This window comes from Alosa pseudoharengus, unplaced genomic scaffold, assembly GCF_046254945.1.
Source record: "Alosa pseudoharengus isolate Yale_2024_CS ecotype anadromous, Long Island Sound unplaced genomic scaffold, YU_APseudo_1.1 YU_APseudo_1.1_scf_6, whole genome shotgun sequence".
NCBI classification, from domain to species: domain Eukaryota; kingdom Metazoa; phylum Chordata; class Actinopteri; order Clupeiformes; family Clupeidae; genus Alosa; species Alosa pseudoharengus.
The window spans coordinates 27,304,019-27,329,740 of record NW_027468848.1 but is presented as its reverse complement, the minus strand read 5'-3'; the positions used below and the strand labels follow the sequence as shown (position 1 = coordinate 27,329,740).

The window sequence follows — 25,722 nt, the reverse complement described above, 5'->3', positions numbered from 1 at the left end:
TCTAAACTGATTAAAGCTATTTTTAACAAGTCTGGCAACTACCTTAGCGTGAAAGCCTGATCATGTTTCAAATAATAATATGCTAACGATTCACCTAGGCTATATCAATCCACTTATATTAAAAATAACTTAAGGCCTATTTGATATTGTTCTGCTGATTAACAAATCTGACATATCGAGTATGAGCATGAGTATAAGTCATGCTTAAGTCATAGTAAGAAGTAGCAGATTAAAAAAAAAACTGCTATGTGCTTTCTTGTCTCTGTCAGTCCCAAGCATCAGGTGGTGGGTCAGCTGATTCCAAGGGAAACAGGAAGCGATGTGGTTGTTAGCTAGCCTAGCTCTCTGGCTACATTAGCTATGACCTGTGCATATTCGAGTACGTTTTGTCCTAAGAGTAAACCACGACATTAGTCGTTTGGAGAGTGCAATAATCCGTATCTGTGTCGTCTGCACTGGAACAGGACATCTAAAAAGAATTATGTTCTCCACAGATGATGAGGATGGAGATTTTTTGTCTCCCACAGGAGGGTGAGTGTCTAGTTCCAGAGGCAAGCTATCAGCAGCTAGGTAGATTCAGTGTTTAGGTAGCTGTAGCCATTAGCAGTATACAATAGACCCCACACAGTCCTAGTTTTGTTTCTGTCTTTTAATTTGATTACTTTAACATTAACATATTTGAGTACCATTCAACCATGCCAGTATTAACGTTAATCTAGTTTGACATTTCAGTGTTAGCATATTGTATTGGTGATAATGATTTTAACTTCATCAAAAGATTGTTACTGTACAACAGAAAGTAACTTAAATAGTTGGGTTAGCGGTCTCGTCTTTTTCTGATCAAATATGTTGTTGGCAAATTATTGGAGAAGCACCGTCAACGTTACGTTCAATCCCCTTATACGATCAGATGATTGCACAAAAGTGTGAAAAATGACAGTACACAGACAGCACACAGGTCTCGAGCTAGTTAATTAGCAGTCTGTCTGGATGGCTCAGGAGGAGGCAAGAAAACGGCCAGCTTGGTGAGACGAAAGCTTATGGCTACTTCAATTTACACGGATTTGTGGGTGAATGGCGTTGCTAACACCATGTTTTCCGATTTTCACAAGTTGACATTTATATACCCACATGATAATAAGTTTTAGTGGCTCAGTGGGTCATGTGAGTGGTTTTGATGTCCTGGCAGGAACTGTTCTTGCTCAAGGAAGGAAGTTGAAGTTTAAGATTAGCCCAAGTTAGTTGGACTAATGTGTCTTAAAATGTCAGGGCTGGTGCATGTTTAAGGTGATTCAAGATTAAACTTAGGCTGAAAGAAAACGGCAGAAAAGTTTCACAGGTTTAACTAAATTTGGGCTTTTTGTAAACACACACATGCACACACACTACACCTGACCACTGCATATTGTCTTTGTTTGCCTGTAGCTGCTACAGTCCTCTCATTGATATCAGGTGGATAATCTACTGCACAATAGATCTGTTTTGCTTTCTAATATTTTCTGGGCAGGGGTAGCTGGTGTGGCATGAAATGCAATTTGGAGCCAAATAAACTCTTTCTAGTTTGGCAGAAACATGGCCAAAAAAATCGGTATAGATGGGAGGGTGGAGTGGGGGCTGATATAATTCCTCTCACATGCTAGTGGTTATGGGAGGAGGTTAAAGGCAAGGCAAGGCAAGGCTGGCAGGCCAGCCCCTTCTCAGCTGGCTGAAGCTGCTGATTTGAGAGCTGCACTGCGGCTGCCTCATGGAGGCTCATCAGGGCACTTGCCTGCGATTCCCTGCTAATTCTGCCACCGACGTGTGACTGCCACCGATGGATACCAACCGGGAGAGGAGAGACAGGGAGAGGGAAAGGGCTCGTATGATGAAGATCGTCCGTGCAGAAGCACGTTCAAGTAATGTTTTGTCTGGAGTAGTGTCCATCAACAGGTCTTGGGGACCAAGTCCTCAGACCGTCGGCCCTGGCCTCACCAGCTTGTACTCACTACGGGACAATGACTACCAGTGGAGGGAAATCCATGGGTCAGCATGAGTTCATAGACGTGTGATAGTCAGATATAGGCCAGTCAGTGTTGGCATGTCTCTTTCATTTGTTTGTTGCTTGGTTTATTGGTTTTGCATGATTAGCTTGCATTAATCTGCATTGATATAGTTTCTTGTAGCCTACATGATAATGTCACTAAAGAAATGACTAACTAGTGCTATGCGTCTTAATATGCTATGTCGCCTGACCTAGTATGGTGTAGGATGTTAAAGAAATGCATGAGTTTTAATACACTTATTTTTTGGCAGATATTTTACTTGGCTTGTCGAAGGAAAACTAGTTGTTTTATGAACTACTGGGTAGTAATTCCTTCTGAGAAGTCAATGTCAGTCTTTGCTGTGCAAGGAGAACAATGCATTGTGATTGTACTGTAAATTCTTTGGGCAGTGAAGGATTTGCGTGTGTGCGCGCATTTGTGTGTGTCTGCGTGTGTGATTTTTAGGGCAAAGTTGGCGTCTCTCTTTGGACTTGATCAGGCAACAAGTCAAGGCAATGATTCATTCCAGTACACAGCCCCAAAGCAACCAAGGAAGAGTTCTATGAACTCAGGTATGATTGCAGATATCTGAGAATATGTTACCAAAGGATTGGCATTTGCCATCCCTTACCTGGCCATCAATATATTCCTGGATTTTTTGTTTTTTTGAAGGTCCACCTACTCAGAAGCCACCTCCACCAGCTGGAACCCCTGCAGTGCTTTTAGCAACAGCAGTTCATGCCTACAGATAGTAAGTTGTAATAACTGTTGAAAAAATATTAATATACAAGTAGTTACCAGAGAAATAATCAAGTTGTACAGAATGTCCTATTTCCCTGTGACTTGACTGTATATGTAGCCTAATATGTCGTAACTGTTCGTCCCTGCATCAGCGTTAATGGACAGTACATGAAGCAAGGCAAACTGGGAGCTGCTGTGCTGGGAAGTCACACTAGTAAAGAGGTGGGTATCAATGTATGGAGAAAGATAATCAAACAATATGTTATGATTTTGTGTGAATGACAGAATGACTGTTTAGTGAATGTAGGAGAGTGCATCTTGTGTTTTTAACTTAGATTCAAGTTTGATCGCCACATGGATCAGTACTAGTTCCATTGTAGAGTCATCTGCCTCTTTGCAGTCTGAGTCAGTAAGAATGGTATTCGGCGGAATGGTGGAGCATTTAGTGCTCGAGTTATGGTCCAGCTAAATGGAGTGGTGTGTCACTGGGCGCGAGAGTCCTGCGTTGACAACATATCGTCTGTCTGTGTTCTCTCATAGTACAAGCTGCTGCTGTATGCCAGTCAACAGAAGCCAGTCACGTCAGCCAAGATTCACACGGGCTTCATCTTCACTGTGAGTCTGGGCAAACTTGAAATGGCTGGACAATGCATTGTCCCTGGTTTTTGTCTAATGCAGAGTTGAACATGCCATACATTGTCTTGCTTCCTCAGGTTCAGCCTAGCAATTACTGCACATTCTACGATGACCAGCGGCAGAACTGGTCAGTGATGTTTGAGTCTGAGAAAGCAGCGCTGGACTTCTGTAAGGAGGTAGGGAGACCACTCTACAGTGTGTTAGCGATTTCAGGTAACATTACTTGTCACTGCACACACTGAGATTTCTGATTGTATTGAAAGCTCTTGCTGGTACCTATAACCATCTGAACTGATTGGTTATGTGGACACAATCAAATCCTGAATCTGCTTAATTGGTGGTAATAAAACCATCATGCTGCACCCTATGCTTATGAGGAGAGCCTCTAATGAACCAACACTTCCTCTTGTATTGCAGGTGTGTTTGTCAAAGGTCAACAGTGCGGCTCAGCTGGATGCTGTGATCGTGCAGGACCTGACGCTCGGAGAGGGACAGGCAGTGGAGAATGGCGACTCTCTGGAGGTGGCCTACACGGGCTGGCTACTGCAGAACCACACCACTGGAGCGGTATGCACATCATTTGAGAGTGAAGTGTAGCGGTAAAGCCCTTCAGTACAAGCAGCTTTACTGTTGAGGCACATCACAGTATTTCCTATATATACCTGTGCTCCTTGCAGGTGTTTGACTCCAATCTCAATAAAGACAAGCTCCTGCGGCTGAAGCTAGGCGCTGGGAAAGTCATTAAGGTAAGAGTACTCTTTCTTTGGCATCTCTCTACACTTTTTTAAATGTAATTGATCCAACCTTTGGGTTACCTCTCTCTCTCTCTCTCTCCACCCTCAGGGCTGGGAAGAGGGGATGGCGGGCATGAAGAAGGGTGGACGGCGACTTCTTGTGGTTCCCCCCAACCAGGCGTACGGCGCGCAGGGCGTGCCTAACCGGGTGCCAGCGAACAGCACGCTGATCTTTGAAACAGAGATCAGAAGGGTGAGTGACGCATTCACTGAAATAACATATTTAACATATAACATATTATAACATATACATTTGGTTTAAATGTGTACTTGGATAAAACTAGATCCATTCAGTTTTTTTAATGGTTAGACAATCTTTTTTTCTGAGCTGATCCTTCTCACTGACTCCTGTGTCATCTCACACCCTGACCTGGCATCTTAGCATGTTATTTGTCCATGACCTTCCTGACTTTTACCACTAAGCATGAATAATATGAGAGTGCAGTGTACTTTTTTTTAAAGCTCTTAATTTGTGCCCCTGCTCTTCTCAGGTGAAGTTTGCCAAGGATGGAGGCTCTGAGCGGGTCAGTATCGGCTCTCGGGACTCGGCCGCACCCTCGCCTGCCCCCAGTGTGGAGAGTCTGGGCCCTGAGGTGACCGCACAGCCTCCACCTGCTGCCTCAGCTCCGGCTAAACAAGGGTAGGAGTCCCCCTTTTACACACACAGAGACACAGACAGACACACACAAACCTCCAGCAGTGTTATTGTATTAGTTCTGCACATAAACATTTTTAATTTGTGTAGTTTAGACATACTGAACATGCTATGAGGAAACACTTACAGTTTGTCATTTTTTCCCCCATTGCTTTACCCAGAGATGCACCCCTGCGTGTGAAATCCAACTCTATCAGTGAACAGTTAACGGTGTGTAGCCGTTCATGGTACACTTTTATCATGAAGCACCATGCTTTCAGAAGATATTCTTGTTGTGGATGCATTTTTTAAAAACTATTATATGTCAATAGTGTGAAATGCAGCAGATGAGGTATTCCTGGACCTACGTGGATTGATATTTTGAAAAGTATTTCTAATTTGTATGTAGTATTTCAGTAATGCTGATCTGTTTTGTCACCACAGCACCGTCTTACCTGCCTCATTCTATTCCATTGTACCCCAGAATCCTGACGTGACCAAAGCCAAGCTCATCTCCCGCATGGCTAAGATGGGTCAGCCCATGCTGCCGTTCCTGGCCGGTCCAGCGACGTCCCCACACGCAGACTCCAGCGACTCTGAAATGGAGGTGAGACACTCTTCAGCTGGGGTGGGAAACTGGGGCACTTACGACACATACACCAGGCCTGAGTTTGTTGCATGTCTTCTAGGATGACGGATTTAGTTTGTCCCGTCTGGTCTCTCTAGGACCCCAGTGTGTCGCGTGCGAAGGAGCGTCCTGTGGCTCCCTCTCCTCAGCCTGTGCAGATCACAGCAGCCCCTCCGACCTCCGTGCATGGTGAAGCTCCTAACCCACATCACCTCATAGTCGTTCACTGTCATAACCCCCACTTACCTTACTAAGCCAGTGGAGACTAATGACTGCACTGATGTCTTCCACTGACCCCCATGTGTTTCCATATGCTCTCCTGTAGTGACCTCACATCCTCATGCGAACCCTGCCGCAGCACTGATGCCAGTCACCATGGCGACTGCCACCCCACAGCCCATGATGCCAGGTTCCCTCCATGCTTTTCAGGTATGCATTTTCTGTGTTCTGTGCTTGTTTACGTCCTTGCTTGCTAGTTTGTTTGTTCACTTCCCTGCTTGGTAGTATGTTCCGCCTCCATGTTTAATTTATACTTCCTCTTGTCACAGACGATCATTGCAAGTTTCATTTGTGTTTCTGTCTGTTTGATATCTTTTTTGTTGAAAGGTTTTTGTTTTGTTTTGTTTCATTCTTGTATGCTTTTTGTATGCTTTTGCCTTGCTTCTCTAAAAGCAAATCACTGCTTTTATTTTTCTCAGCCGTACACTTACACACAGTCTGCGGCTCCCTCTCACTTGCAGCCTGAGATGTATGCCGGTCAGACAGTAGCATACCAGGGTAAGTCCTCTCCAGCATCACTCCCATAGAGTTTCTCTGAGGTTCCCACCCTTACACTTTCCCCTGCTCTACATTATTGCCCATCGGCAACAATGCAGCTTGTCATCTCCTCAATATCTAGTAACCTCTGCATGTCTTTCTCATTGGGTTTCTTTAAGGACCTAGAGATGTCACGTCCTTCCTGATGACCGAGGCTCGTCAGCACAACACCGAGATCCGACTGGCCGTGGGCAAAGTTGGAGATAAAGTTGACCAGCTGGCTGCTAAGGTTTGTGTGTAAATTTGTGAAGATTTCACATCATTCATGCAGATGGCATGGAGTGGAGTGACTTTACAGCCCACTGTAAATCTTTATCTCCCTCTCCTTCAATTATACTGTTAGTTGTTACAGTTTAGCAGATAGGTTGCTCCTGTAATCTGGTTAAAGAGATTTATAGATGCAGCCCACAAGGCAACGTCCACTGCAAACCTTCAGTCAATGCAGAGTTTGAGTTGGTCTCTCTGTTCACATTGATATTATGACAGCTCTGCTGCTCGCTTTGGTGACGGCCATATGTCTCTGTCCAGGTGGATGACCTCCAGAGGCAGGGTGGACACTCACTGGGGTTCTCCAATGTCTCCATGGAAACATCAATGATCATGCACAACATTCAGAGAATAATACAGGTTAAACAAAACGCCACATTAAAAGCTTTTTATGTTGTGTTGGTGTGTTTCAATGATTCAGTATCCAGTATATCGTCACAATAAATGGTCTTGTCATGGTTTCACACAGGAAAATGAGTGCTTGAAGAAGGAGGTCTTTGACAAGAGCACACGCATTGAAGAGCAAAACCGCAAGATTGGAGAACTCATCAACCAAAACCAGAGGTCAGACTCACACAGAGCAGTAGGATTTGAGAACAGCATGTTGTGAAAAGCTTTCCTGTGTCCATGTTACACATCCTACTCCAGTCCAGAGTCTGTGGTGTCTTACCTGTCGCTCCCTGCAGGTACATGGAACAAAGTAACCTCCTGATGGAGCAGAGGAATGACTCTCTGAAGAGCACCAGTGAGCAGAGCCAGGCACGACTTCTTCAAGCAGAGCAAGATAAGGTAAGAGCATGGTGTCCACTGAGATATTCGTAGGTGCTCCAGAAGGTGCTTTACCAGTTATATGATGTTATAGCAGCACTGTGTCCTAGCTTATCCACTCCTGACTAACCTTAGGTTACAATTAGCTTTTATGAGCAACATCTCTTATGAACAGTAGAATTATGTGCAGCATGCTTTAATTTAACATTGTTCAATATGTTGAGTTCTGTGAAAAAGAATACTTGTAATAATGTGTATTAGATCAAGCTTGCCCTTTAGTTCACTGTTATAAATGTCAGTAATGTGCTAATGCACATCTAACATACATACTCATTGGAAACTGTGTGAAATGCAAAATGTCTCTAATACACTATACAAAGTGTTTTGTGGGTCTTCTGATGCCATGTTAAGCCATTGCTCCTTGTGTTTCTGATGTGTACAGGAAACCCTCTCAATGTTATACATCCTCCCCTGTCCTCAAGGCTTCTTACTTACTGTTAGTCCTCTGGCTATTTGAAAAATGCCTAACACCCCTTTGTTGATCACAATGAACTCCTCTGTCTGATAACATGTGGGCCTTTTCTGCACAGCTGCTCTGTTCTCCTAGCTGTCTGACTTAGGGCCTTTAGTAGTGACTGCTTTCTCTTCCCAGCATGCATTTCCACCAGACATGGGTTTGGATCAGGTGAGGTTCAGAGTGTTCTTTCTCAGTCTCTCCGTGTCACCATCATAATCTTCACTAGTCACCTCACTGTCTCTCTCCTTCCATGAGCAACATCTTTGTAAACTGCAACGGCCTCTTAACACTTTTACGTTCTCATTGTTTCTTTTCTTCCCACCCCGTGTCATCATCTTCAGGCTGATTCCATTACAAGGAGTTACATTGCTGCCATGTAACAGTCCAGCATCCTAGCTCAGTTACAATTAGTGTAGTGATTTTCTTTTCCGTGTTTGCTTGTTTTATTCCTGCACCTTTTGTACACGGCATTTTCTATTTTCATTTATCACCTATATAAATTCAGAGATCACTGAACTCTGTCTGTCTGTCTGTCTCTCTCTCTCTCTGTCTGTTTTTCTCTCTCTGTCTCTCTCTTTCTCTGTCTGTTTCTCTCTCTCTCTCTCTCTTTCTCTCTCTCTCTCTCTCTGTCTGTTTTTCTCTCTCTGTCTCTCTTTCTCTGTCTGTTTCTCTCTCTGTCTCTCTCTCTCTTCCTCCCTTTCTCTCGCTGTATCTGTGGCTTAGGCTCATTTGACGGAGGAGTTGGCGGGCTCCACTGCCCGTGTGTCGGAGCTGCAGCTGGAGGTGAGCTCCCAGCAGCAGAAGGCTGCCGCCCTGCAGGCTAAACTGAACACTGCGCTCCAGGAGCGAGACCAACACGCCAGCCAGCTCACCAACCTGCAGACCCAGCTGGAAGGTGTGTGTGTGTGTGTGTGTGTGTGTGTGTGTGTGTGTGTGTGTGTGTGTGTGTGTGTGTGTGTGTGTGTGTGTGTGGGTGTGGGTGTGGGTGTGGGTGTGGGTGTGGGTGTGGGTGTGGGTGTGGGTGTGGGTGTGGGTGTGGGTGGTATCATCTGCCTGTCGTGTTATGAATAAAAAAAAAAAAAATCATAATGACTAGTGGAAATCATGCAAATCCTTTTGGTGTTTGCTGTGCAAGGAAGTCATTTGTTACTTACTACCAGGTTCCCATGGCCACCAACATTACAAATAGCTCCTTGTTACAACATTTGTGTACAAATGCGCTGACCAACTTCATGATCGGATGAATAATTTGTGTGTGTGTGTGTGATACACAGAGGTGAAGGAGACGGGGGAAAGAGTACACACACAGTACAAGGCAGAGAAACAGAAGCGCAAAGAGGTGGAGCTGAAGCTGAGCAGTGTGGAGGAGGAGCTGCAGGACCTGACCACAGAGAAGGACAGCCTGGAGCGAGTGAGTAGCCCCACACTAGGGCTGCACCGATTAGTCAAATGACTGATTACTTATCAACTATTAGATTAATTGTCAACTATTCTGGTTATCGGTTAGTTATGTCAGACACGAGGAGGAGGTAGCAGGTGTTTGATGATCAGTGATGATGGTGATCTGATTGATTGATTGATTGAGTGTGTGTGTGTGTCAGACTCTTTCGGACAGGAAGAGGAAGTGGCAAGCTGAGCGTGAGCGCTGTGACGAGGAGCTGGAGGAGGTGCGCAGGAGCAGCCAGCAGGAGCTGGACAACCTGAGGAGCCAACTGCGCAAGGCCAGAACGAGCACTGACCACGCCGCCCAAGAACAGGTGCGTGTGAGAATCTTATGTATGGGTCCCTGTGGAGGTTGGTGGCTGATGCGCCCTGTACTTCTGAATGCTTTTGTCACTCCAGAGATTATCTGTTTTCTTTGGCTATTTATCACATGCACTGGTATAGATATTCAAGGCTGTCTTAAGATTTCACTCTTTTGGTCAACAATAAGCCTGTGTGTGTGTTTGTTATCTTGCATGGATTGTCAGTAAAACATTGATGATCTCTCTATAATGGTCAGTCTATTAGTGTAAGTATTGGGGGTGTTGACCTGTGTGTGTGTGTGTTTTGCAGATGACCCAGCTGCAGGCTGAGCTGGAACAGGAGTGGCAGACCAAGTGTGACCAGGCTCTGGCTTCAGCCAAGGAGCAGCAGACTCGAGCGATGGTAGAGCTCACCGAGCACAGAGACGGCCTGGAGGTCAAACTCACACAACTACAGGAGAAGGTACTGTTTACATATCCACACATAAACAAATAGCTCCTCAAGTAATATAACACACACACACACACACACACACACACACACACACACACACACACACACACACACACACACACAAAGGTACACCGTTCCCTAAAACTATGCAAACCAAAATCACCATTTGTAAACATAGCCCAAATGAAGCTATAAACATTGGCACACTTATTCACATACCCACTCAGCTCTTATGCTCAAGTCTGGCTTATCTAAACACCACCAGGCAGCCATCACAACACTGGTGAAGCAGCTATAATGAAGTGGTGAAAACAAGTCCATGTGCACCTTGCGCTTCTTACTGACCTGTGAGTCCTGTCTGCCTCCCACAGTTCTCAGTGCTGAAGCAATCCCGGGAGTCAGAGGAGCAGAGACTCCTCCAGCAGCAGGATCAGAGCGAGGAGCTGCAGGCTCTCAAAGACAAGGTGCTGCTGACACGCTTCTCCAGATCTGGAGACATTTATTAAAAACCTGCACTATGATTTAAAAAACAAAAAATACCCTGGAGTTGATAAATAACCTAATTTTTGCACATTTGCGAATGTGGACTTAACTGTTTGCATCTGATGCTGACTATCTCTCTTTTGTTCCTTTCCATTGTCAACAGTTATATATCACCACACAAAGAGATTCTTAATTTTACTCATCCATGTTTCTCATTCTTTTTCCCCCATCTCTCTTTCTCTCCATTTCTCTTCTATCGGTCAGTACTCTGCTCTGGAGGGCCGGGCGGTGTCCATGAGGCAGCAGTATGAGACTCGCGTGGCGGAGCTGGAGAGGCGTCTGGAGGAGCAGCAGCCACAGGAGGAGGAGAAGCTGGAGCAGGCAGACACCGCAGTAGAGGTGGGGAGAGCAGGTCCTCCTCCCTTATGTCCACAACAGCATACTTGTACACAGTAGAGATCGGAATTGAGAACTCAGGGAGAAATTGTCAAGGGAGTCCAGGGAAACTTACTTTAGGTTCCCCATCATAAGACCTCAAGAGAATATCTTATCCATATTGTTAACCTCTCTCTGTCTCTCCGTGGGGGTTGTTGTCTGATACAATCTCCTGGCCTTGTGTTGTGATTGCAGGTGAAGCGTGTGATGAATGGAGTGTTCCACTCACTACGGGGGGAGTTTGACCTCCATGAGTCTTACAAAGGCAGTGCCATTCTTGGTGTTCTGGTCAGCACCATTAAGGTATGTAACCCCCTCTATCCCTCACAGGACTACAACCTAATGATCTTCCAGCATTCACTTGTGAGGGAGTCAGAAATATATTCAGCCAGGGACGTCACTATAGGATTGAAAGACAGGGAGTGGCTTAGCCCCCAGGTTTGTGGGTAATGAATAATCACACCTTCTTTAATTCAATTATTATTAGTTATAGGGCATCTATCAGGACTTGTTTTCTGGCTCTCTTTTCTTTCCCTGCCTTCTTTCGAAGACTGATATTGTATCTTGCTTGTTAAGCGTTTTCTATAGCCTACCTATGTTGATCTTAGTCTAAATTACGGCAGTGTTAAAATTGGCAACTACAATATATCCTTTTCTTTCCCTTAAGTAGACGTGAAGGAATTACAAGTCATTAACACCTACTTACAATTTCACTCTGTGTGTAATCCTCCTTCTTCTGCTTGCAACTCTGCCGACCGTTCAGAAATTTAATGTTACAATGAACCCTAACTCACCCCTAGTGATAGCCCACCTAGCAACCAGAGCGATACTTGCCAAGCCCACCTAGCAACCAGAGCGATACTTGCCAAGTTGCCATAATTAAATAATGGCAACTTGTACTATTATTTATTTCAACTCATAGTCCTGCTTTTTACGTTAAGTGCATGCCTGCAACTATTTCCTTTAAAAAAAAATTTTTTTAATTACTATAATTGTTTAGGGGGGCTTTTGATCATCTTAGGGTGGCTTCATGTAAATGTGTCAAGTGCAGTAGTTTGTGGTCGATTCAATCACATAATGAGGATTGCATGTCATTTCTTATGTATGATGTATTTTCTTACATTATGTACCATTCTGATATCCTCCTCTAGAATGTAACCCTACAACTCCTTGCAAAGAGTGAGAAGACTTCTGTAGAACAGAGTCAACAAGAGGAGGAGGAAGATGAAGATGAGGAAAATGAGGAAGAGACTAAAGTGCCACCAACTACACAGATGAATGGGAAGAAAGAGGAGGTGGATGACAAAGAAAAAGAGATTGATGAGAAGGACGTGGAGAAGAATGTGCAGAAAGTAGTGGAGGAGAAGAGTGTACCTCCAGAAAGAGAGGAGAAGAGTGCACCTCCAGAGAGAGAGGAGGAGAAGAGTGCACCTCCAGAGAGAGAGGAGGAGAAGAGTGCACCTCCAGAGAGAGAGGAGAAGAGTGCACCTCCAGAGAGAGAGGAGGAGAAGAGTGCACCTCCAGAGAAAGAGGAGGAGAAGAGTGCACCTCCAGAGAGAGAGGAGAAGAGTGCACCTCCAGAGAGAGAGGAGGAGAAGAGTGCACCTCCAGAGAGAGAGGAGGAGAAGAGTGCACCTCCAGAGAGAGAGGAGGAGAAGAGTGCACCTCCAGAGAAAGAGGAGGAGAAGAGTGCACCTCCAGAGAAAGAGGAGGAGAAAGTGCCTGAAGCCTTCAGAAATGAAGTGGCCACGGACAAGCATGCGGAACAGCCAGGGAAAGCGGAGGAGGAAGTCGTCCCAGAGAACAAGGAAGTGCCCACTCGCACTGACCAGGAAGTACAGCACACAGAAGTCGTGACCAATCAGGTGACTGTTATGGACACTACTGTACAAGCTGTCTGCCAGGCAGACAGCCAGAGTGCCACAGAGACTGTAGACCCAAGCAAGGCCAAACCCCAAGAGCACTTAGTTTCTGAGGAAGAGGTAAAGCCACACCCTCCTACCGACACCAGCCCTGACAAAGACACAGGGAAGCACAACGAGAACGCGGCCAACCCTCTAGGGGAAGCTGTTGTCACAGACACCAGATCTGGACCACCCACTCAGCCCCCACCACCACCTCCAAACGTCACACACGAAAACACAAAGGCCACCACATCCAACAGGTACAGGAAGATTATCCAACTCCGATATCAATCTGCTAATTCGCAATTTCCAAAAGGCAGATATTAAGACAGGAAGAGCTTTGTAAATGAGCTTTTATCAGTTCTGACATACCATGGAGTATGGAGGTTGATGATCCCACATTGTATTTGCATGGTTATAGTAAGTCTTATTAAATGGGCACCACCTGGTCATTATTTCATCAGACTGATCATACTCTAATCATCAATTTAATTGTGGCGTCTTTAAAATAATAATAATAATAATAATAATAGTAGCTTTGAAATCAGCAAAACTAACCCATCCCAGTCTGGACTGCATGCTGTCTGTATTTCTTAACAATGTCAAAGTCCCACCCCACTTCTCTATACTCTGATACCCCCAGATTCTCTGTGTACTTACTGTGGACTTGTGTCCTCCATGTCCATCTATTTCTCTCCCTGTGTCTGTCTGTCTGTCTGCGTGTCCCTCCTGTGTCCTGTGCTCTCTGTGCTACTCTCTCAGTCTGACTGGGGGAGTAGATGAGGAAAATGGAGAGGAGCCATTTTTCAAGAAGGCCACCCCCCCGGTCAAACCCCCACCCACCCCGACAGAGGACGACGATGATGAGTTGGTGAGGAAGAATCTGCCAGGGCCCCCGACAGGCTCTCAGATTCCACACTAACATTCCACACTCCCTCTAACATCTATGTACTTACTCATTAGTAGTGGTAGTAGCAAAATCAATGCCAATCATCCCAAAGACTGATTGACCTGGTAGAGTTCTAAAACACTGTTGTGAATTGTCTTGTGACCTCACTATACAGAAATACCACATAGAACTCCTCAGGACTTACACTCTCCTATCTGGGAGGTAAAATGCCAACTTATTGCATTGCTTGTGTGCATTTCCCCATTCACTAATGCATTTGTATCTGCCACGTTTCAGAGTATGAAGGGAAGACCTCCCCCTGCCCCACTGTTTGGAGATGACGACGATGACGAGGATGATTTGGACTGGCTGAGCTGAGCAGTGACCAAAAGCTGCCTTTAAGGAGGCCAGGACAGTTCCATGGCAGAGCAGCCTGCTGGCAAACGAGATGAATTTCCATCTGATTGGTTGGATGGATGAAGGACTGGGTTGGACTGGAGCTGAACTGCCGCTGCTGAATGTCACCATGGATGTATACCAGAGCACCAGCCACAGGGGATGTCCTATGATTCACTAGTACTAAAATCAGAGGGAAAGCAAACAACCTGTGGCTTACAGGTCCTGACGGTTGAACTGAAGGTCATACAGAAAAGACTGTGCTTGACTGGTTTGCTGCTTCTTAAAAAAAAACAAAAAAAAAACAATCATGGTCTTTAACTTGGGGTAGCTTGTCTTAATTCTCAAACAGCTACCACTGTTAATGTTTTTCTTTCACAGGCACTTCATAAAACGGCTTTTTACTTGGAAGATCATGGTTCCTTTACAAGCTGCATTGTGACCGCAAAGCCTTTTGATATAACAGACTACATATTGTAGGACGATCAATGACATTCACAAGACCTGTATGAGAATGAAAAAAAAAAAAAAACCGTTTTAAGTATGAAGCCTATGAAGTGTGGCTAAGCTGATTACTGGCCTCGCTTTTATTTGAAAGCCCAGATGTTCATTAAAAGTGTTGATTCATGGATCGTTTCCTTACTTTTTGTAAAGAGGATTCTTGAGATTCAACAAATATTTTCAGCATTGTGCTATCTGTGCTAGCTGGCAAATGGTTGAATTTTACATCCTGTTTCTTTTTTGCTAACAGTAATTAATGTTGATTAATAAATAGAGTACTACCTTTCAGAAGCTAGTATTTCTCCCTTTCTCGTTAATCTGCAGACTGCAGTGAACAATGGCAGTAAGGTGTGTTTGTGTCTGATCCGAATTAAAGAGGCACTTTGTGAGAATCATTCCTTGAAAAATATCACTCATCTCCTTTAATAGTTTAGCAACAATTAGTGTGGAACCATTATGGGATTATAAATAAAAGATAAACACAGGAGGGTCAATAACAGAACAGAGTATACAGTGATACAATCCCTAACGAGAATGAGTATTCTGAGGTTAAGTGTCCATCCCTGAGCTCCCAGTAGACAACATTTAAAGGATTTTTATTCACTCTTGCCCCTTATACAAGTGCATCAGATAGGCTGATATGCCAAACGAAGTCCCGTCCCGTCCCTAAAGACACTCCATAGTCCTCTGGTCTTGGCTTCAAATCATCTCCCATCCAGGTTCTTGGAGTGCTAGTTGCCATAGAATGTAAATTAATATAAAGTCAAAGAGGGGTTGTTCTCTACTTCATCACACCGATACTCGGTATGTGATCAGACTTCATCGCAGGTCCAACATTGTGACCGTGGCGTCTGTGATAATGATATGGCTTCCTTCCTGTCATAGCAAAGACAAAGGTGGAAGAAAGTACTTTTTAACTTCAACTCAATTGCACCATTTTAATCACAAATACACCAATTTAAACTATTCTGTATTTAACACTGAAATGCATAGGGTTGTAGTTCATATTTTGAAGAGTATTTGAAAAGATAGTGAAACTCACAGCAAAGAGAGGAGGGTGTTTGGAGTGTGGATGGAAGCCCTTTTGTTTACAGGTGGATATCTCCTCCATTCCATGGTCTGTCAGCCTGAAGTATCCCGTCCTGCCAGAAAAGCAAGTCATGCAGTGTCTTGGCCAAGAGGAATACGGTGACACTATTTTTTATTTTTTATTTTTTTTAACCGTCAATCTAGAAAAAACTCGCACACCATTATTTGCCATTGAAAAATAGACTAAGTGTTTAATCCATTTATTTTTTAACCTTATTTTTTAACCACAATGGCTTAGCTTGCTTTGGACTGTTCATAAATGCCCAGGGACTGTGTTAAGACTCACTCGTTGAACTTTGGGGAGCACACAATAGCGATGGCCTCTGGTAGCATTATTTGGTAGGAGCAGTGTGTGTGAAGATCAACGCTGGATAAGAACGCTGTCTGTGTAGGGTGTGTCTACAACACATGAAATTCAAAGTCATATTCAAAGCACAGTTCAATCTCAAACAGATAATCACGTTCTCTCTTCACTGATATAGTAAATAGGTTAGTCACATAAGACATAATTATCTAGATGGCTCTAGGAGGTGTTGATTCTAGAACGTAAGAATGAAAAAGAGAACTAGATTGGTTAAAAAATGAACATCTGTATAATGCAAACCGGGAACTTACTGTACAGGCAGGCCCCACCAGGCACCTAATAGTCTGCTGCAACAATTAGCTTCCACTATATAATCCATGCTTCAATTGACCCCGTGTAGCCCGGCTGTTAGTCTTTGGCCAATGCTGAAATGTGTACCATTTTTAGTCGTGCGTGCACATCCATATACCGGTACTCACATGAATCCAGCCCAGGGTAATGAGGTCATACTGGCCCTGGACCAGGAAAAGCTCCTCTTCATTCTCCGTGTCACAGTAGTCTGGGCCCCCACACTGCTTTGGCACTATCACATGGGTTATTGTGAAAGCATTCCTGGTCTGGGGAAAACGGTCACAGTGTTTGTATAAATGTCGGTGTATTATTATGTCTCGATGAAGACCGTCACTATGGAGGGATGTAAAACTGGAGTTGAACTGGTAGAACAACTGGTGACAGAAATGGCATCTGATAGAAAATTAAGATGATAAATGCATGTTAAAAGCCAGAGGGGGCACATGACAGAAGGCAGAGAAGGTTTCTGTGACGTACCAGTTTGCCACAGAGAATTCCACAGGTTTCCACTGATCTGATAGTGTTGGCATTGGCTATTCTCAGGAACTGGCTACAAAGCTCAGCTGGCACAGTCAGTTGCCTCAGCCCATCGACCATGATATCTGTGCCACAGAAAAGAAACAGGATGAAATTCGCAGGCAAGAGAGATCAACAAACATTCAGAACTTCATTGCTTCATAACTACTGTATATTATGTATATTAATCAACTCCAACTCCAAATAAAGTTATCAAGACAGAATTAATAAAGTTAGCAAGACAGTATTCACCCTAACATGGACCTAAAGTATCCATAAGTAGCATTCACTACTGACTTTACAAAGAAACCTAGGAAGGCACTTTAGAAAAACAAAATATGTTTTACTGTTGCTAGTTGAGATGAGGGTTCCTGGCTTGAGTGATCGGTCAAAAGCGGGAGGCGATACAGGTGTCTGCACAGGTTCACCGGAGTGGTTGGCGCTGGGGTACACAGGACTCTGTGCCGTCGGCTGAACCGGGAGCGGAGGACCCTGTATCCCAGGGAGGAGTGGGGTGTCAGTGGTGAGGGCACCAGCAGTCGGGGCGTTGAACTCCTGGAGGATTCGCTTGCGCTCCTTCTCCAGCTCCTGGCGGCGGATCATCTCCTCGAAGGCGCTGAACTGCTCCTGCTCGCGCTGCCGCCGCTGCATCTCGGCCACGCGCTGCCTCTCCGTGTCCAGCTCTCGCTGCCGCGACAGCTGCTGAGCCATGGCGGCCTCCTCCGCCTGCTGCAAATGACCACACACACCTCTACATGTAAGCTTCAGAACAGACCACAGCAACAAGACCCAACATTCCAAATCCACTTGCACAACACCATCACACAGGGTCTTTTTGTTTGCTGTCTGTAATAGCTATATTTCTCTCCACATGTTATAATGCAATAACGCAGTTACACACTAAAATGTAAAGTATGGCTAGCAACTTATCATCCACTTTTTTCTGTAACAACCACATCTAATAACAAGAGGAAAGCACAAAAAACAATGAAGAATTGGTGTTAAACACATGGACTAGGATGAGAAATGTTGATATTATGATGTGGAACATAATGCCATTAAAGCCAATTGCTGTTATGTTGTTTTCGAGGATAGAGGCAGGAAAGGAGCTTACCTTTCTGACTATATAGTCAGCATACTCCCGTTCATATCGCCTGAAGATATGTTTCTTAAGCTCTTCTGCTTGAGGAAAGGCAATTTCCTTGAGTTTCTGTTTTGGTGGCAAAATGGATAAGAAAACACACACATCAAAATAACATAAAACGTGCTGTTTTCATCAGACATGAAATATACATCAAACACACACACGGAAAAATTGGTGTCATTACATTCAGGGTAAATCAGTTGGGAGTGGTTGTGTGAATCAATAACATACACTCACCTTTAAAGTGTCCTTCTTTTCGGGAATAGCTGAATTCTTATACTCTGGATGTTTTGGCAACTTTTCGATGAAAAGCCTGATGGAATAAAAATTTTAAAAGTTTATATGGCACCTATTACATGTCTTGTAACTTGTGTCTCACTCAAACACACCAACAGCCCCCAGCTCTTACGTGATGTATTTGTTATAAAGGATGAAAGCATGCTCTGTGTTCCCCTCCTCAGCGTAGGTGTGGGCCATCCGAATCATCTCCATGCCGGAGCGGAAGTATCGGCGAGCGGGCACGTTCTCATTGACGTCCACAGCGCTCCCCTTCTTGACTAAGGCACGCACCCGCTCCTCAGGCGGGAGACTTGGATCTGTGTGGTCCAACATGATCCCCTTCAATCAGAGGATCTCCTACTTAAACACCTGAAATGCACAGCCCAATCAATTGAGTGTCGGCCTAAATAAAGATCTAGTTACATTTTGAACACGTTGAAATGAGTACATCAAAGAATTACTTGGTGGTGTACAGATTGTCATCACCAAGGCAAACTGGAAAATAGGCACATTGCTGTGAGTAACTCTTGACTTTCAAACTTTAGTGTAAGCAGTTGTCTCTTTTTGCATTCCAAGTAGTACTATGTAGTTACACTATTGTCAGAGAACTGAAGTTTCTGGTTATCTGTCTAATCTGTAGTGCCAGTTATGCAATGAGTTCAGTTGTAAAACCTTGTCAGTGAGCTTTCAGTCATAGAGGATTGCCTTTGGAAGTGCTACAGCCATTTAATGTTGTTGCTCAATCCAACTCAAGGGGCAAGTGTGTTCTCTGCATTCCACGACATGAACATGTAACACCAGCAGAGTTAGACAGGATTCAGGGTACTGTGTTAACACGATTAGCGTTGTAGTGCATTCTCCCTTGTCATCTGGGAAATCCAGTTCTGTGCTTGAAACATATAAAGCCTGTTGTAGCACGGCCTCTAACGTTAGTCCATGTGCTGGAGGCTGAGTTTAGTGTAATTCCATTTGTAGGCAGAAACTTACGTTATTCTGTCAAATAAAGCATGTCAACCAATTTAGCCAGCGCTACGACTAGATTAGCTATCTTGTCACCATGTTGGGTGACCAAATCTCAGCTCTCTCAACACACCTTATTAAGACCTACAATTGAGATTCTAGAGTGATTTTTCTCTGTCCTTCCGCGTGTTAACTAACAATAACTTCAAACTGTTTGATTTTAAACAATTTCCAGATAACCATGCTACCATCATGCTACTGATGTCGATTGCACAGAAAACAAACAACACTCTTAGCCGCTACTTACCTGGTTGTTGGTAGATCACGATAGCCTATAGCGCACTATATCTGGTAACGTTAAGTGAGTTCATTTCACAGAGTTGCTACAATTGTTTTATCAATTAAAATAAATCGTCATAATTTAATATTCAGTCCCCTGAGAATAGTATAATATGCGTAACGTTGTATGGACAGACCAATATTGAATGTGGTCGATTTTGGGCTGAACGCGGATGGTCAACACCAGTTTACGCGGAAGAACCTCGAACCGGAAATACGCAAGCGCACCCACGCTCGCCCATTCAAAATCTAGCACCTCTCCAGTCCAGACTCCAACACTCCACTCACAATCTAGTCCTCATAGTCGAACATCTTCAGCAATATCGCAAACAGCTGTTTTTTGATATTACACATATAATAATCTAAGCACACGTTTAAATAAAATACCACAGAGTAGTCACAATTATGTGGAGGCACTCCTCTGTAAAAGTAGGATTACTACTGTAAAATAGGATTAACAGTTTGTTTCAGTGACTTTCTATTTTACAGTATATCATGAATAGCTACCCTCTCATGTGTACAATCCAAATAATAATAACAAATGAGAAATACATACGAACAGAATTGTTTATTTTAAACCAGTACATCCAAGATTATTTAAAGCCTCCTTTAGGTATAAATAATGATGTAGGCCTATCCTGCACAAGAGTTAACTTTTTGGCACAATTAATTTGCTCTGTAAGCATGAGCATTGCTGTAGGTAAATTGTGGATGACATTCATTTCTAAATTAAAAGTGGCTGTGGTAAAGCAACAGTAGTAGCAACACCTTCTAACATAAAAAAAATGTAGATGGAAGATTGTGTAAATTAATACAGCAAAGGTAAATACATTGTTTCCTGACTGCCAATGCGGTTTATTATCAGTTCGTAAAGGTTAGGCGAAGTAGGATGATGAAATGAAAATCCCAGATCAATGTGATTGGTTAGGCTGGACTAATGATTTCAAAAGTAAAGCAAAGTCTACACCCATTACGATGCCAGGGTTGGAAACATTTCCCAATGGAGAGTACCCAGACTACACTTCACGAAGTAAAACTAAGTATGAGTCTGGTGAAACCAGGCAGGCCTACCGATAATTGTACCAAAAATCCAAAATAGTGCTTGATTGATCTCTTAAAAAATTCTTAATCATATTTTACAGTAAAAAGCAACAAATACCTGAGATAAGTGCATACATCTCTGACATGAGCCATAGGACTGTAGAAATATTTCCCCCTTGAAAAACAATATTGCCGCTCTATCTCCCTGTTGCTGTATCACAGTCACATTGACCTCCTTGGCAGGACAGACATTTCAGGGCTGTGCTTCGGTAGGCTTTCCACACAGTGGGGTCTTGGAGGCACACAGTTCCTCCACCTCTCTTCTCCTCCGCCTCATTGCGGTTGATGTCGCCCACGCAGACCCAGCCACCGGCGCTTCCAGACGCAGCCATAGTGCTGACCGCCCACTTGGAGTGGTCATCTGTGGCGTCGAAGGTGAACCTCTGCCCAGGGGCAAGCTGCTGGACGTTCAGCACCTTCCAGCTACCGGAGCAGTTTGAGGGCTGAATCCCAGTGGACCGCTGCCAGAACTGAACCAGCAGGTCGGACTGAAGAGTAGGGGCCACCCAGGAGTGATAGAGATCTTCATACGTGACAGGAAAATATGAATTAGACCCTGCTCGACACATCTATGAAACTCCCGCCCTGCGTCCTAATTGGCTCTACCATAAAATCTGGTGCAGAAATCACTCTCAACGGAAGAGGTCCCAGATGGATGTGAGTGAAGCTAGGTGGAGCTAAGCGGAACGAAATTCATCTGGCGAGAGTCAGGTTAGTAGCCATAAGCATAAGCAAGCTATCTGAGTTTGGTTCCAAAATGCTATATCCACCATTTTAATGAATTTTCATAAATCATTTCGAACTGTAATTGGGTATTGTTATTTGATATATCTTTACTCAATCAAAACAACACAACTGCAATTTGATTGATATTACCTGAAATACACAATTAAATAGCATGACTTTTTAATGTTTTTAAAAACAGAGATATAGCATTTTGGAACCAAACTCTTCATATGTCCGTAGCCTACATTGCAGTCACTGGTAATATTTACCATTTGCAAAGGATGCTCCTTTAGCAAAGTCGATGAATGTAGTCCCACCCAATGACGTGAGGGACACACTGCGATTGGATATTTTGGTGACATCATGAAGAAGACTGACATTCCCTCTCTCTCCTTGGCTGTCCTTACACAGCTGGACCATGGATTGCACAGAGGAGGCAAGGGAATCGGGAATATGGCAGTCAAAGATGTGTGGCTGATTAATCTGTAGCTGTTCCCCTAAGAAACAAAGCACATACCTTACTTCACATTGACATGATCTGTGGGTCACAAACAGTTATGTGCATGCATAGAAAAAAAATATTTTTTATCCAATCTCATGTACCACATACTCTGCAATATGGATGACATATTTTTTACTTTATTTTCTAATTTCATTATATTCTGTCCAATTAACATTCTCAAGATTATTTTCAGAGTTTTTATCTTAAAGTTTTCTGTCAGAACACTGAACACATACAGTGTTGACAATGTTTTAGATCAACCTTTCTACAGAGGGCACAATCATACTTTTCTTGATACACATTATGCACCTCACCTATTGTCTGGAAGTGATCCAGGGGGTAGGTGACACAGATGAAGTTTTGACCATTCAAAACACCACTGTCTGGGTATGAAAACTGTCCGACTTTCTTGGGTGGTGGAAAATGTGGTGTGCTGTGGACCAACCAATAACCTTGCTTTTTGTCAAATAAGACAACACCTGAAGAAGGGAAATAAAACAGAATTATCTTATAAAATATGGCAGTGAAACCTGGAGGTGTAAGTCAAGTAAGATTATGAGACAACAGGAAGCAGAGTGGTTATTGTCTGATGTACTAAAACAGGTTTATAATTTTGAACTGGTTAATGTGCACATGGAAGTGAATTTAAAGGTGTGTAGTGTGACTGTATCTGAGGCTGATACATTAGAGAAGAAATGACAAAAACATTTTATCCAACCTGGAAAAAAATGAATTTCGTAATATTTCAAAATGGAGGGATTTGTTACGAAATATATTGCAAAGCATTCTTTGACCGGAATGTTTTATGGGAATGAAAAGGCTGCAGATGACAAGTGGGCCGCATCCTGCTTCAAAATCAATCCAAAAATCATGAAAGATACAAAAGGAATACTCGCAAATGTCGCAAACTTTTTACTTCAAGATTGAACAAGGTAGAGGAAGAGAGGTATCAACTCTTATCACATCTTGATGACGAAGCTCTATGTCAGTATCAGCTCGATGAAACGATTAAAAAAAAAGGACAAATTCCTATTGCAGGAATACACGATAACTCTAAAGGCAGGCATCGATCTACTGACAAAAGAGAATCAGCAATTGCAGGAAGACATGGTGACTCATAACAACCTGTGGGAGTCAGTGGAAGTGTTGTCGAGTGAGTTACAGTTAAAAGAGGCTGTACACAATTACTTGATGTAGAGGTTATTTGACATTACTGATGCTGGTGTAGTTTATTGAAAAAAGAGCTCAGATTCACAGTCATGAACAGTGTTGTTGTCACTAAATATCCAATGGCACCAAGTCACTCCAATACCATGATGGCACAAGTGGAGATGAAGTGATTTCGCATACCATCAAATACTTACTTATTATAAAATACATAACCCCATACTTAGAGTTAGTAGTAAAGAATGTCAGAAAGTTTGGACCTGATAAACATAGCCCTCAGATTTTCTCACCAGTCTGGAGGACTGGGTTGATGCATAGACATATTTTGATGCTTGTGTTATGCATACCTCTATGTTATCTAGCAGTGGTTCTCAAATGGGGGTACGCCTACCCCTGGGGGTACGTGAAGGCACTCCAGGGGGTTCGTGAGATTTTAAAATATACATATATTTAAAAAGTAGAATCCATGCAAAATACTTTCAAAACAATTATTTAATAAATATTTCAGGAAAATATAAGTTCATAAAATGAATTTTATATTTCAGGCTATTCAATTTCATTATCCTAAAAAACCCCCATGTTGATAATTATTTTATGTGCACAAATCTTTATTTATAATTAAGTTAACTATTTCTTTCGTTTTTTTTATATTTTTATAGTTCAAGAGAGAACACTACAAATAAGTGTTTTGCATATTTATGGAGTTTTAAATGGTTCATTTAATAGTTTTAAATGGTTATATGGTCACTGTTTTCACTACATTAGTTTGAATCATTTGCAATACATTTAGTCATGGATTATTAACATTTAAAATGTTCAAAATAGTTTTTCAAATGTTTGAATTTTGTATGTGTTTATCAGTTCCAAGGTTTAATAAATTAGACACTGATGGCACAGTGCTCTGTTTTAAGTCTTTTTTTTTTCTCAACTAAAAATGCTTTGCGCTGGTTAGGGGGTACTTGGTTGAAAAAATATTTCACAGGGGGTACATCACTGAAAAAAGGCTGAGAACCACTGATCTAGTCTTGTCAGATAAAAAGTACAGTAGAAATTTGGAAATAAGCAGGACAGGAAAAGGGTGTCACTAGAATCTGTCAATTTGGACAAGCTAGCAGAAGTGATGATGGGGAAAGGGGAACATACTGCTGCAAATGCTACAGACAGGTTACTAGAAGTGTTTCAGACATATGGTTGGTCCCTTGCAACTGAGCTATAAATCCACTTTGATTAACAAGAGTGATCCCGTGAGCTCAAACCCATAGGTTCTAGCATCACTTGCTAGCATGTTCCTTAAGGCGTCAGGAGCGAGGTTTCAGGGAAAACTGAATGCTGCGTCAACCTAAATAAACTTCCTTTTTTTTACAAGGATTTGAAAACAAGAACCAAAACCAAAGTATGGCCAATGAAAAACTGTCACATGATAAATTATAATCATATAACTGTCCTTTATGCCTTTGGTAATAAATCAACCTTACCTTTGGTATGACCTCCACTTCTACCAACATTTTCAGATGTTCTAATCCCAGGCACTGGTGCAGGAGGCTGATCATTGTACAGTATGTAGCCCTGCTCAGTGCTCTATAAAAAGGTGGTGTATTGTTATTGTTACAATGAGCAACAAGTAGGCTACCAAACATGGAAAACATTGTTGTAGCCTATTAACTGCTTATTTTCTAATCATAAACTAAGGTGGCCCGTTGCCATAAGTATGAATATGCAGAGGCATTGCTGACCGTGTATAGTGGTCCAACAGTCCTTCCCAAGGCTCCTGCACTGTCATTCACCAATCCTTTTCCATCTGCCCACCCCTCACTCCCTTGGTTCATGAAAAGATACTTCAGCCCTTCAAAACGGGACTTATGGTGAGGGAGTTTGTAGAGATAAAACCTGCATTGGAGTATATATTATATGTTATTTGCACCATTTGACTTATTTTCTTACCCTTTGTTTTTCGTCCTCATACTGACCAATCCACAGCTTTTCCCAAGTCATCATAGCACGAAATAGGGTCTGCACTCCCCTCTAGCGTCTGGTAATGTAGCAGCAACAGGGCAAAAGCAACAGCGACCATGACCCACTAAGGAAGCGAAAGCATAGTAAGTAAAGCAAGTAAAATAATTAATCTTAAGAAGAGTGCTAATATAACAGTGTAAATTGTATTGTTACTGTGTGACACTTTTTCGAGTAGTTAAATGTGATTTGCACGAATTTCATCTGAACCAAATCCGAAGCAATCGGAACAAATTCGTGTCAGGCTAATTTGCATCTAGACGAACGAAATCACTGCCACACGAAGTTGTTTAATAATGCATGGCTCACCTTTTTAAGTTGAACCGGATAGGAAATTCGAAAAGTAGGCTAAAAAGTCTTCAGAAGTTAGTTTGGAAGCCTGACGCCCTGTTCATTCGTACAGTCCATCCGACACATTGAAACTACTCACATCATTATTTTGAAGCTGTGTGACGTCTTTCTTGGTCGAGGTCATGTGATCACGTTGCTCACATGCATGTTGTTGCCCGATTTTTGCAAGCTGCATTTTTTTCAGAGATGTTTGAAGATTCTTGAATCACTCTCTATGGTGTTTGATGACAGTTATATATATAAAATATATATAT

At 43.0% G+C, this 25,722-nt stretch overlaps 3 protein-coding genes across 8 annotated transcripts; 1 reads left to right on the top strand and 2 right to left on the bottom strand.

Moving 5' to 3' along the window:
* The first annotated feature begins 318 nt into the window (after positions 1-318).
* On the top strand, positions 319-14,924 carry fkbp15b (FKBP prolyl isomerase family member 15b). 4 transcript variants are annotated; one of them, XM_076271154.1, is made up of 29 exons: positions 319-531; positions 2,487-2,593; positions 2,694-2,772; positions 2,915-2,984; positions 3,303-3,377; positions 3,476-3,574; positions 3,816-3,965; positions 4,076-4,144; positions 4,242-4,385; positions 4,684-4,832; positions 5,009-5,057; positions 5,311-5,433; positions 5,553-5,643; positions 5,780-5,883; positions 6,195-6,231; positions 6,390-6,499; positions 6,799-6,897; positions 7,007-7,101; positions 7,224-7,326; positions 8,546-8,717; positions 9,097-9,233; positions 9,424-9,579; positions 9,878-10,030; positions 10,393-10,485; positions 10,769-10,903; positions 11,135-11,242; positions 12,091-13,103; positions 13,606-13,714; positions 14,030-14,924. In XM_076271154.1, exons 1-29 carry the CDS (start codon positions 482-484, stop codon positions 14,108-14,110), a joined length of 3,960 nt encoding a protein of 1,319 aa, XP_076127269.1. In that variant the 5' UTR covers positions 319-481; the 3' UTR covers positions 14,111-14,924. The 4 variants fall into 4 exon arrangements, with proteins under 4 accessions (XP_076127269.1, XP_076127267.1, XP_076127270.1 ...); XM_076271152.1 differs by having other exon boundaries at positions 6,153-6,231; XM_076271155.1 differs by lacking the exon at positions 10,393-10,485 and having other exon boundaries at positions 6,153-6,231.
* Positions 14,925-15,024: 100 nt separating this feature from the next.
* Positions 15,025-19,807, bottom strand: stambpb (STAM binding protein b). 3 transcript variants are annotated; one of them, XM_076271158.1, is made up of 10 exons: positions 19,576-19,807; positions 18,443-18,681; positions 18,271-18,346; positions 18,004-18,099; positions 17,237-17,618; positions 16,851-16,975; positions 16,502-16,639; positions 16,005-16,117; positions 15,672-15,771; positions 15,025-15,505 (listed from the first exon to the last, which is right to left on the bottom strand). In XM_076271158.1, exons 2-10 carry the CDS (start codon positions 18,643-18,645, stop codon positions 15,449-15,451), a joined length of 1,290 nt encoding a protein of 429 aa, XP_076127273.1. In that variant the 5' UTR covers positions 18,646-18,681; positions 19,576-19,807; the 3' UTR covers positions 15,025-15,448. The 3 variants fall into 3 exon arrangements, with proteins under 3 accessions (XP_076127273.1, XP_076127272.1, XP_076127274.1); XM_076271157.1 differs by having other exon boundaries at positions 19,580-19,807; XM_076271159.1 differs by lacking the exon at positions 19,576-19,807 and adding an exon at positions 18,985-19,564.
* Positions 19,808-20,164: 357 nt separating this feature from the next.
* Positions 20,165-25,537, bottom strand: LOC143105960 (deoxyribonuclease-2-alpha-like). Its single transcript, XM_076270101.1, has 7 exons — positions 25,427-25,537; positions 25,075-25,184; positions 24,841-24,994; positions 24,583-24,685; positions 22,255-22,419; positions 21,708-21,935; positions 20,165-21,235 (listed from the first exon to the last, which is right to left on the bottom strand). Exons 2-7 carry the CDS (start codon positions 25,176-25,178, stop codon positions 20,850-20,852), a joined length of 1,140 nt encoding a protein of 379 aa, XP_076126216.1. The 5' UTR covers positions 25,179-25,184; positions 25,427-25,537; the 3' UTR covers positions 20,165-20,849.
* Positions 25,538-25,722: the final 185 nt, after the last annotated feature.